The sequence below is a fragment of the Rhinopithecus bieti genome, unplaced genomic scaffold, assembly GCF_001698545.2.
Source record: "Rhinopithecus bieti isolate Rb0 unplaced genomic scaffold, ASM169854v2 scaffold_70550, whole genome shotgun sequence".
Classification (NCBI taxonomy): Eukaryota; Metazoa; Chordata; class Mammalia; order Primates; family Cercopithecidae; genus Rhinopithecus; species Rhinopithecus bieti.
The window spans coordinates 46668-59138 of NW_016826791.1; the positions used below are offsets into that span (position 1 = coordinate 46668).

The following is a 12471-nucleotide window of genomic DNA, read 5'->3' on the forward strand; positions in this document are numbered from 1 at the left end:
ATTAGCCAGGCATAGTGGCAGGCGCCTGTAATCCCAGCTACTTGGGAGGCTGAGGCAGGAGAATTGTTTGAACCTGGGAGGCAGAGGTTACAGTGAACCGAGATTACGCCACTGCCCTCCAGCCTGGGTGAGAGAGTGAGATGCAAAAAATGAATGAATGAATGAATAAATAAATAGAAAACACTATGCTATTTTCATCTTTATCGCTGTTCTACTAATAGTCACATATATTTCTGAGCTTTTACTACATGCCAGGTACTGTTCTAAGGCTGTGTATCAGTTCATTTTATTCTCACACAAAACAGTATGTACTATTATCAAGACATTCTATTTATTTTTATTGATTGATTTATTTTTTGAGATGGAGTTTTACTCTTGTCGCCCAGGCTGGAGTGCAGTGTCATGGTCTTGGCTCCCTGCAACCTCTGCCTCCCGGGTTCAAATGATTCTCCTGCCTCAGCCTCCCAAGTAGTTGAGGTTACAGGCACCCACCACCACACCTGGCTAATTTTATATTTTCAGTGGAGACAGCGTTTCACCATGTTGGCCAGGCTGATCTCAAACTCCTGACCTCAGATGATCTGCCCACCTCGGCCTCCCAAAGTGCTGGGATTCCAGGCGTGAGGCACCGCGCCCGGCCACTGTTCTAAGGCTGTGTGTATAAATTCATCATATTCTCACACGAAAAAGGATGTACTATTATCAAGCCATTTTAAGGGGGGGCTCAGGGTGCTACATTCCTGGATTAGGAAGGCAGATGATGGATTATCTGTTTGGATTTGAACTTTTTTTTTTTTTTTTTTTTTGAGACAGTCTCACTATATTACCCAGGCTGGAGTGCATGCAGTACTGTGATCTCGGCTCACTGCAACCTCCGCTTCCCAGATTCAAGCAATTCTCATGCCTCAGCCTCTGGAGTAGTTTGGAAGACAGGTGCACATCACCATGCTCTGCTAATTTTTGTATTTTCAGTCGAGGCAGGGTTTCGCATGTTCACCAGGCTGGTCTTGCACTCCTGGGCTCGAGTGATCCACCCACCTCAGCCTCCCCAAGTGCTGGGATTACAGGCGTGAGCCACCACGCCCAGCCTGATTTTTTAAAAGTTTTTATATAGCTTTGACACCAACGGATTAAATTTTGACAGGGAATTTGGCATGACTCAACTACAGGAAAGAGTTATCATGGTGTTCTAAGCCCTCTCACTCCTGCACCCACCCCTGCTGCAGGAAAAGGTCAAGGTCAGCTTTTTCTCTGTGCCCCTGCGATTGGAGTTAGGGCTGTCCATAAATAATCCTTCTTTTCTCTCCTTCCAGACACATGAAAAGACTACGCTTCCCGGTGCCCCTTGAAGTTCAGGGTGACCAGGTGACCCACTCTGGCTGAGTGTAAGCTAAGAAAACAGGTGTCATATCAGGTCCAAGCCTCACAAGTCACTGCCTGCTGTGCCATCCTCTCTTCTTCCCGTGCCAAAGGACTAGCAGCATTCCAGATGATGGCTATGCCATGGGCCTGGGGTACACGGGTGATATGGAGGACAGCCCTTGGCTGGCCCACAAAGGAGAGAAACCTCTGCTGCCTGAGGACCACGGAGAATCTGCAGTTGTGACTGCCCTGACCAACACGGCTCCAGGAGAGGTCTCAGAAAAATGGATGAATAGGCCCGGCGTGGTGGCTCAAGCCTGTAATCCCAGCATTTTGGGAGGCTGAGGTGGGCAGATCACCTGAGGTCAGGAGTTCAAGACCAGCCTGCCCAACATGGTGAAACCCCATCTCTACTAAAAATACAAAAAATAGCCAGGCATGGTGGTGGGCACCTGTAATCTCAGCTACTTGGGAGGCTGAGGCAGGAGAATGGCGTGAACCTGGGAGGCAGAGGTTGCAGTGAGCTGAGATCATGACACTGCACTCCAGCCTGGGCAACAAGAGGGAAATTTTATCTCAATAAATAAATAAGAATGCTGAATGAGTGAGTGAGTGAATGAATGAATGGCAGGGAATCGGGACAGGGTCACAGATTACCCCCAGGCCGGAGGTAGAGGAAGCAGCCATGCCTGAAGCCAGCTCTCCACACATAGGCTTTATTTCCACAGTCCCATTTTCCCATGCTGAACCTGGCATCTTCGCCCTGACTTCTCCCATGCCTGTCAGCACTAGAGGGCTCTTGGGGAGTGAGGAGCTACAGAGAGAGGACACAGGATATATGGAGAACCTGGGAGATGGAGACGAGGAGAGTGAGCCAGCAACAGAAGGTGGGGAATCCACAGGGGGTCAGGGCTCAGCAGACACGGAAGGGGCAGATATGGAGACTAGAAGGACGGACACTGACTGGGAAGCCGAGAGAACAGGAGATCGGGAGGCAGAGGGAAAAGCAGGGTCAGGAGCAGAGAGAAAGGAACTAGGAGACAGAGGTGAGGTGATGATGAAGGGCAGATGAAAACAGTTAAGAGGGGCAAAAAGACAGAGGCCTGGGACTGGGAGAAAAAGACAGGGACCCACAAGGCAAACAGGGAAGAAGAGACACAAAAAAAGACCCCTACAGAGAGCCAGGGCAGGCTGGGGGCTGCGTGCCCCTCGTGTCAGCCCCGGGAGTCTTTGCTGGTGGAGGAGCCGGGGCCAGTGCTGGAGGCAGGGCCGGTGCTGGAGATGTGGCCTCTGCTGGACCCGGGGCCTCCGCTGGAATCAGACGCTGTGCCTCCGCTCTCCACGCCACCCTCTGTGTTTTCTCCGCCCCTGCTGGACCCCGCGTATCCAGTGGAGCCCAGGTAGCTGCTGGTGCTGACAGTTCTGAAGGTCACATGGCCCCCACTCGAGGCACTGGTGGAGCCGAAGGTCACGTGGCCAGTGTTGGGGTCACCGTGCGTGACGTGGCTAGGCAAATGCCCCGGGCTGGATTTGAGGGGGCCAAAAGTGACGCGGCCAAGAGAGTCACGGTCTCTGCTAGTCTTGTGGCTCAAGATGGACCCGGGGATGGCACGGGGTTCCCTGGTGGGCACCAGGACGGTACTGGAGCCGGCCCTCTGGGTGCTGGCCAGGTCCGCGCTCAGGGTGCCGTCCAGCTTCGTGGCGGCGTCGGCCAGGTCCTTCTGGCGCTGCGCCTCTGCCTGCTCCTGGAGCTCCACCTGCAGGGAAGGTGAGCTGGGCCTGGACGCACACGGAGGCCTGGCCCCACCCCTGAGGGCCCCAATCTCACCAGCTTCTCCACTTGGCTCAGCAGCATCTCCCTGCTCATGGGGTAGTCATCGCTGACCTCAAAACCTGGGGGGTCTTCTCTGGGGAGGGGAAGGAAAACCGGAAAAGACTAGACTCTCAGCCCTCAAAAAGGCCAGTGGCCCTTCCTGCGAAACCCTGGGAACCTCAGTCATTCTCCCACCAGCCCTGAGTGCCCTCCCCTTCTGGGGTACCCGGGGCCCCCTCTTCCCACACAAAGGTGCCAAGCCCCTACTCCTTCTGGCTGCCTCAAAGCACACACCTCATATTCTAAACCCCCAGGGCCACATCCAGCAGTCAGTCCCCAAAAGCCCCCCAAAACCCTCTATCCTGTGTGTTCCCTCTGCCCCCATGGAAGCCCCGTCCCCTCTGTGTCCCTCCTGCCCTGCGCCTCACAGATTGTCAGGGGGCTGAAGTGGGGCCATCTTCTTCGGAAGGTCCTCCAGGCTCTGGCCCAGCGCCAGGAGGGCAGCGTCGGCCAGGGAGGTGAGGCTCTGGAGAGTGTGGAAGCCTGTGGTCAGCTGGGCCACCCCTGAGACCTGCCTCCCATCCCGGCTCCCTGCCGCCTCCCACCTGGGCATCCAGGAAGGCCTGCACTGTCAGGAGCTCCACCAGCCGCTTCTCGATGAGGCTCAGGAAGAGGCCCATGTCCCGGTCTGCCATGCCGGTCTTGACCCCAAGGAGGTCATCAATCATGCTGCTGTCGCAATGGGCCTTGGTGAAGAGGAGCTGGATATCTGCATCATGGAGGGCCAGCTGTCAGGGACCTGGCACCGCCAGCTGGGTACTAGCCCTCTTCCCACTCAGGACAGAGACACAGATACAGAGAGAACAGAGACAGAGAGGCACACAGAAGGCCAGAGAAAGTGAGGATGAGGAAGGCCACACAGAGACCAAGGCAGAGAGATGAACAGAGAGGAATCACAGAGACCAAGAGGCGTGGGAAGATACGACGCCTGCATGGATGGATGGACATGGGACAGTTGGAGGAATAGATCCTGGATGGATGGATGGATAGATGGATGGATGGATGGACGGACAGATGGATATAGGACAGATGGAGGGGTAGACCCTGGATGGATAGATAGATATGGGACAGATGAAGGAATAGACCCTGGATAGATAGATGGATATGGGACAGATGGAGGGATAGACCCTGGATGGATGGATGGATGGATGGATGGATGGATGGATAGATGGATGAATGCATAGATGGCTGCGGAATCGATGGAGGCGTAGATCCTGGATGGATAGATAGATATAGAACAGATGTAAGGAACCGCCCTGGATAAAATAGAATGGACTATGGACAGATGGAGGGATAGACCTGGTATGGATGGTGATGGCGATGAGGATGGATGGATGGAAATGGATGAGATAGATATGTAGGACGATGAGAGGGGTAGACCCTGGATGGATCGATAGATCTATTGTGTATGTTTATGTGATGAATTGTTTATGTGGTGGTATGGATTGTTTGACGAGAAGGATATAGAATAAATGAGGAATAAATCCAGGCGTGGCATGATGGATATTAGGACAGTTGGAGGGACAGTCGTCTGGATGATGGATGGATGGATATGGGACAGTTGGAGAGATAACCTAGATGGATGGATGGATGCCACTGATGATGGGTGGGATGGATGGATGGATGGGGATGGGTGCTAGGACAGCTGGAGGGACAGATGCTGGATGGATAGATGGACATGAGACAGTTGGAGGGATAGACCCTGGTTGGAAAGATGGACAGATATGGAGCAACCGATAAGCAAGTGAACCAGGTTGTCCATGCAATGCCTCCAAGCCCCACAGGCTAATGGTGTCCTTCCAAGTGGAGAAGCCAGGCTTTGGAGGGGGTGCCTGTGGGTGCTCACCAGCCTTGAGCTTCTCCAGCTGTCCCCGCACATCCTGGAAGCGGGCCTCAAGGCGCTCAGCCTCCGAGCGCACCTTGTCCATGCGCTGCTGCAATGCATTCTGCTGCTGCTCCTGCAGCAAATGCCGGTCATCCTTGCTGGCACGTGCACTCACCAAAGCCTCCTGCATCTGTGGGGACAGGGCTGAAGGCTGGGCCAGATGTCAGCCTTGGGAGTTGGGGGGTGTGGAGCTGGGAAGAAGAGGCAGGAGGGGGGCTGAGGGAGGGGAGGTAGCAGGGAGGCAGGGAGAAGAGGAGGAGATGGAGAGGGCAGGCCTCACTCACCTCCTTGATCTCTTCCTGCACATGCTCCAGCTCCAAGTTCTGCTCATTGATGAAGTTGAACTCAGCAAAGTTGCGCTCCTCGACTGGGAAAGTTGGGCAAGGCGGGTCCCAGAGAGAGGGAGACAGAGACACAGATACAGAGAGAACAGAGACAGGCACACAGAAGGCCAGAGAAAGTGAGGATGAGGAAGGCCACACAGAGACCAAGGCAGAGAGATGAACAGAGAGGAATCACAGAGACCAAGAGGCGTGGGAAGATACGACAGGGGGGACACAGAAATACATAGCAAGGCAGAGAGGGAAAGCCAGAGAGACTCGGTAATAGCAAGGGAGATGGGGAGATGCAGGCAGGGAGAATGGTAGATATGGGTAAGGAGAGAAACAGAGAGGGACGGGGTTGAGGGAAGGATGTGGAGAGTGACTCCAGGCCCAGGAGTGAGGAGGGGATGGGGAGGGGCAGAGACAGGGCTACAGTAAGACACCAGTGGACGTGGGTGGTGGGTCCCAGGCCTGACACCTTGTTCCTCCAGTGCACGTGGAGGAGTCCCCAGAGCCAGAGCTGAAGCCAGCCTGCACTGGACTCAGGGGGTGCCGGGGCCCCTGGGCCTCCTCCCTCCACCCAGGGCCCCACTCACTCTCCAGATACTTCTGCACCAACAGGTCGGGGTCGCTCTCCCCCATCAGCTGGGACAGCTTATTCAGGGCGTCCTCGTAGCGAAGCACCAGCCTCTCCTGGGAGGTCTTCCGGACGCCCTCGGCCACCTCCCGGGCTGGGGGAAGAGAGAACAGCAGGTCGGCCTCCCAGGTGGCCTCCAGCACAGAGACCTCCTGGGTGCGTGCGCTGCAGGTGTCCCAGGGGCGGCCAGGCCCTCGAGATGCAAAGGCGGCAGCCCTGGCCTCACCCTGCTTTTCACGCTTCTCCAGGACATCGGGATCCGGCTGCCGGTCGTTGTTTTTGAGCTTGAGGAAGCGGTGCAGCTGCTCCAGGTGTGATATCTGCCGCTGCAGGACCTGCGCCTCCGTCTCACTCTGGGCCTCCTCCTTCTCCGCGCGCTCCCGCAGCAAGCCCATCTTGGCCTTCGCCTCCTCCCTGGGGGGGTCAGCCGGGGTCAGGATGACTGGAGGCTGGGCTGGGGTTGGCCTGGGGTCCTGGGGATGGGCAGGGTCAGCCAGAGGTTGTGGGGGTGGGATGGAGTCAGCTGGTGTCCCAGATGAGCAGGGCCAGCCTGGGGTCACAGGAATGGGGCTGAATCAGGTTGCAGTTATCCTGTGGTCACAAAAAGCAGAGAACTGGCTGGGCACGGTGACTCAGTCTATAATCCCAGCACTCTGGGAGGCAGGAGGATCACCTGTGGTCAGGAGTTTGAGACCAGCCTGGCCAACATGGTGAAACCCCATCTCTACTAAAAACACAAAAATTAGCCAGACCTGGTGGTGCATGCCTGTAATCCCAACTACTCAGGAGGCTGAGGCAAGAGAATCGCTTGAACCTGGGAGGTGAAGATTGCAGTAAGCCGAGATTGGACCACTGCCCTCCAGCCTGGGTGGCAAGAGTAAAACTGTCTCAAAAAAAAAAAAAGACGGAAGCAAGAACTTCAAAAGAATCCGACATCATATTAAAAACCCAACACAAAACTCTCGGTGTGCTGCTGGCTCACGTTCTTTCAGCAGCCTGCTCTCCTCATCCTTCAGAGTGTACTGTCTCTCTCTATGTAAACTCTGCCTTATGGAGGCAGAGGCAGGTAGATCATGAGCTCAGGAGTTCAAGACCCGCCTGGTCAAGATGGTGAAACCATCTTGGCTGAAAAATCAGCCAGGTGTAGTGCTGAGCACCTGTAATCCAAGCTACTTGGGAAGCTGAGGCAGGAGAATAGCTTGAACCTGGGAGGTGGAGGTTGCAGTGAGCCAAGATCATACCACTGCACTATAGCCTGGGTGACAGAGCCAGACTCTGTCTCAAAAAAAAAAAAAAAAAAAGAACAGGACCTTGAGAGTGGAGGTGGGGAACTGGTGGGGAGAGAGAGAAAAGGGGGATATTATGGGGGAAAAAATAGCTTCTGACGTCTGTTTCATGAGCCCTGAACCTTCCTACCACTGCCTTATGGAAAAGTATGTCCTGAGTCATCTGGGTCCCACAACCCCGGGATACCCGCAGTCCCTACCTGACGGCGTAGGCAGCGGTGGAGGAGAGGATAAGGGTGCTGACCAGGTGCTGCAGGCGGTGGATCTCCTGTGGGGGGAGGAGAAAAAAATCAGTGCCACTTCTTACAACCTCATTGCTCAAAGTCTTTCCTTTTGGCCCCATGCTTCTCCAATAAGGAGTAAAGCTCTTGAACCTTCCAAATGTGGACCCTCCTCATTAGTGACTGCCCATGAAAGGGATTTTAAAGAGGTATGAGACAAACTGATAAGCTGGATCAAAAGGCTCTTTCTGTAGATAACCACAAACTAACAAAATATTTAGTAACCTACGGGGCTGGGTGGAAATGAGGTGGGGAGATGGAGAGCAAACGACATGTCTCTAGAAGACCTTTTAGAATAGTTTTGATTTGAGAACCTTGTTAATGTTTTACATATTCATAAAGGAAATTAAATCAATAAAGAGAGGAGAGAAAACTAAAACTGAATGCAAATGGAAACAAGTGAACTTAACTGTATTTAAAAATACTAACAGGGCCAGGTGCGGTGGCTCACGCCCATGATCCCAGCACTTTGGGAGGACGAGGCGGGCAGATCACCTGAGGTCAGGAGTTTGAGACCAGCCTGGCCAACATAGAGAAACTCCATCTCTATTAAAAATACAAAATTAACCAGGCGTGGTGGCGCATGCCTGTAATCCCAGCTACTCAGGAGGCTGAGGCAGGAGAATCACTTGAACTCAGTAGGCGGAGGTTACAGTGAGCCAAGATCGTGCCATTGCACTCTAGCCTGGGCAACAAGAGCGAGACTCTGTCTCAGAAAAGAAAGATGAAATGAGGAATGCTCAGGAAAAACCTGGTGGTACTGGAATGGAATCAGAAGTATCAACGTGAACTCACTATTGTAAAATATGTCAGCCAGGCACAGTGGCTCATGCCTGTAATCCCAACACTTTGTGAGACCAAGGCAGGAGAGTCACTTGAGCCCGAGAGTTTGGGAGCAGCCTGGACAACATAGTAAGACCCCATCTCTACAAAAAATAAATAGAATTTTAAAACATATAAAATATGTGTGCTTCCTAGCTCTCTCCAGAGAAAGGGCCTCAAAGCAATGACACCCAAGTAGCAACGAAGTCTCTTAGTGCCTCAACACCTACTCTTCCCTAGAAAGAATCGGTACTCCTCAGAACAATGGCCAACCCCAGGGATGGGGCAGAACAAGGTCCAGATTACCTAGGCTATCTTCCTGTGCCAGAAAGTGAGGAAGTACTCCCGAAAAGTGATGGGGTGTGTCCAAAGGTCACAGAAGTCAGCTTGAAGGGGCACCCCCAACCAAATCTGGGGCAATTTGAACATTAAAACGAACGGCAGTTACGGATTATCATCTATAAAGTCAGAATGCACTCATGCTCACCGACAAGGAGAAACAGAAGTTTTTCCTTTTTTTTTTTTTTTGAGATGGAGTTTCACTCTTATTGCCCAAGCTGGAGTGCAATGGCGCAATCTTGGCTCGCTGCAACCTCCAGCTCCCTGGTCAAGTGATTCTCCTGCCTCAGCCTCCCAAGTAGCTGGGATTACAGGTGCATGCCACCACGCCCGGCTACTTTTTTGTATTTTTAGTAGAAATGGGGTTTCACCATGTTAGCCAGACTGGTCTCAAACTCCTGACTTCAGGTGATCTGCCTGCCTCAGCCTCCCAAAGTGCTGGAATTACAGGCATGAGCCACCGCACCTGGCTGAGAAGTGTTTCCTTAAGGAAAATGCCATCTTATAAATGTGGGAGAAATAATAGAGTTTTTTTAAATCACTCTTTTGCAGCCATTACAGTAATAACCGTTCAGGGAAGAATCATTCATGGATGCTAAAATTGATGGCAGTAGCTGCTGGCTGGGGTTGCACACTCCACGCAGCCGGTGGGAGCTCTGCCCCTTCTGAGTTGGGGTGGGAGCTCCCTGAATGCAGCTGCAGCCATCCGAACCACAGTTGCAGACCCAGGCCTTCTGCTCCACGGAGCAGGCAGGATCCCCGCCCTCCTGGGCGGGGCGACAGCTGCCCAAACTGCTGCTGTGGATCTGAGCCTCTCTGTGCTCCTGCAGGGGGTCAGGAGCAGGCAGGGTCTGCCCTCCTGGGTGCAGTTGCAGCCACCCAACCCGCAGCTACAGACCCGGGCCTCCCACTCCAGGGAGCAGGCAGCAGCCGGGGACAAGCGAGGGTCCTGCCCCTTCCGAGTTGGCAGGGTGGGAGCTCCCAGAGCGCCGCTGCGGCCACCCTCCCAACCACAGGACCTAGGCATCTCTGAAGTTCTCTGCAGCCTGCACCCTCAGGGGCCCAGGAAAGCACCCCCGATCCCTGCAGGCTCAGAGGCGTCTGCTCTTGCTGCTTGGCCTCTCTCCTCTCTTGCACCCACTCTGATCTCAGAGAGGGGTTGGGGTCCAGCCCAGTGCCATGAATGGCAGCAGGAGGCAGACACATTCCTGGGCAGAAGAGGGCAGGTCCCCAGTAAGGTCCCTCCTTTAGGCCAGGGAGGGCCTGACAGCTGGGGGCCAGGTTGCCAGTACTGCAACCTGCAGAGTCGCCTCCAGGCCTGCCCATGGCCGCCCATGGAGCTACCCTCTCTGCTGAGAGCTTCAGAGGCCTGCAGAGACATCTGAACAACCTGCCTGCAGAGAGAAACCACCCTCTCCAGGGCCTCCTCATGGCTGATAGCTGAACACTGGACAAGACCACCTGCCTACAGAGGAGCTGCCCCCTGCAGGTCTCCTCTGAGCTGTCCCCTGCAGGTCTCCTCTGAGCTGTCTTAACACTCCATAAAGCTCCTCTTCATCTTGCTCCTCTCCACTTGTCTGCCTTCCTCCTTCTTCCTGGACGCAGGACAAGAACTCGGGCAAAGGCACCACTGGCCGAGGAGGTTTCCAGCCAGAAAAGTGATGCCCTAAAAATCCCATAACAAAATGATTGAGTGAAGGTATGTCAGGGGACAAGATATTTACACACTCTCAGAGAATCTCCCCACAGACCACATATTCACTATGAAAGGGAAAACTCTCCATTGCAAAAACCTGGCTAGCCAAGTGACCAAAGACAACATCACTAGTCATGGGACAAGCTGACATCAGGTGCTTCCTGAGATCCTGCACAGGAAGGACACACTATCACTGCTGTGACAGTCCCCCAAAGTGCAGACACCAAGTCTAATAATGAAGAAAGATCAGAGAAACCGGCCTGGCGCAGTGACTCACACCTGTAATCCCAGAACTCTGGGAGGCTGAGGCGGGCGGATCACCTGAGGTCAGGAGTTCGAGACCAGCCTGACCAACATGGAGAAATCCTGTCTCTACTAAAAATACAAAATTAACCAGGCATGGTGGTGCGTGCCTGTAATCCCAGCTACTCAGGAGGCTGAGGCAGGAGAATTACTTGAACCCGGGAGGTGGAGGTCGCAGTGAGCCAAGATTGCACCATTGCACTCCAGGCTGGGCGACAAGAGTGAAACTTCATCTAAAAAAAAAAAAAAGACCAGATAAACCCGTGTCAGGGGACATTGCACAACACAACCAGCCTGGATGCTTCCAAAATGTCAACGTCATGGAGAACAAAAAAGCCCAAGGGACTGACCCAGATGAACAGAGCCAGAACAACCAAATGCAACGTGGGATTCTGGACCGGAGCCTAGAGTAGGAAAGTCAAGTTCACTGTAAAGGACATCATTGGGACAATCAGTGCCTTGAAATATGGACTATTTAGAATTCTAACAATGCTAATGTCCCTGACTTGGATAACAGCACTAAGTAAATGGCATTTTTCTTAGGAAATGCTCACTGAAGTACTTAGGAGCATAATGTCTACAACATGTTGTCAAACAGTTCAGCAATCAGGATAATAAATTATTTTCAGCAAAACAATAATTACACACACAAATAGTAAGAGTGGGGAAGAAAGAGAATAAATGTGGCAAATTATCAAACTTAGTGAAAGATATATAGGAGTTATTTGTACAATTCTCACACCTTGTCTGTAACTTGAAATTATTTCAAAATGAAAGTCAAGACCAGACGCAGTGGCTCACGCCTCTAATCCCAGCACTTTGGGAGGCTGAGGCAGGAGAACTGCCTGAGCTCCAGAGTTCAAGACCAGCCTGGGCAACATGGTGAAACCCTGTCCCTACCAAAAAAAAATCGGTCAGGCGCAGTGGCTCACACCTGTAATCCCAGCACTTTGGGAGGCCGAGGCAGGCAGATCACGAGGTCAGGAGATCGAGACCATCCTGGCTAACATGGTGAAACCCCGTCTCTACTAAAATACAAAAAATTAGCCGGGCGTGGTGGCGGGCACCTGTAGTCCCAGCTACTCGGGAGGCTGAGGCAGGAGAATGGCGTGAACCCGGGAGGCAGAGCTTGCAGTGAGCTGAGATCACACCACTGCACTCCAGCCTGCGCGACAGAGCGAGACTCCGTCTCAAAAAAAAGAAAAAGAAAAATCGTTTTAATTAGCTAGGCGTGGTGGTGCACGCCTGTAGTCCCAGGTCCTCAGGAGGCTGGTGCAGGAGAATTGCTTGAATCTGGGAGGCACAGGCTGCAGTAAGCCCAGATCACCTCACTGTGCTCCAGTCTGGGTGACAGAGTAAGACTCTATCAAAAAGAAAGAAAAGTGAGGAGAAAGAGAAAGACAAAGGAGAGAGAGAGAGAGAGAGAGAGAGAAAGAGAGAGAGAGAGAGAGAAAGAGAGAAAGAGAGAAAGAGAGAGAGAGAGAGAAAGAGAGAGAGAGAGAGAGAAAGAGAGAGAGAGAGAAAGAGAGAGAGAGAGAAAGAGAGAGAGAGAGAAAGAGAGAAAGAGAGAGAGAGAAAGAGAGAGAGAGAGAAAGAGAGAAACAGAGAGAAAGAGAACGAAAGAGAGAGAGAGAAAGAGAGAAAGAGAAAGAGAGAGAGAACGA

At 52.9% G+C, this 12471-nt stretch overlaps 1 protein-coding gene across 9 annotated transcripts in view; it reads right to left on the reverse strand.

The window, feature by feature from the left end:
* Positions 1-2063: 2063 nt before the first annotated feature.
* Positions 2064-12471, reverse strand: part of ODAD1 (outer dynein arm docking complex subunit 1) — a 21531-nt gene continuing 11123 nt past the window's right edge. For 7 of the 9 annotated variants that reach the window (XM_017863636.1, XM_017863630.1, XM_017863631.1 and 4 more), the window contains 9 exons: positions 7567-7634; positions 6307-6494; positions 6040-6174; positions 5405-5487; positions 5082-5250; positions 3781-3944; positions 3604-3701; positions 3191-3269; positions 2064-3119 (listed from right to left, as the gene is read on the reverse strand). In XM_017863636.1, coding sequence (XP_017719125.1) covers positions 2577-3119; positions 3191-3269; positions 3604-3701; positions 3781-3944; positions 5082-5250; positions 5405-5487; positions 6040-6174; positions 6307-6494; positions 7567-7634 — 1527 coding nt within the window. In that variant the 3' untranslated portion in view covers positions 2064-2576. The remainder of the gene's footprint in view (positions 3120-3190; positions 3270-3603; positions 3702-3780; positions 3945-5081; positions 5251-5404; positions 5488-6039; positions 6175-6306; positions 6495-7566; positions 7635-12471) is intronic. The other 2 variants (XM_017863637.1, XM_017863629.1) reach the window with 2 other exon arrangements.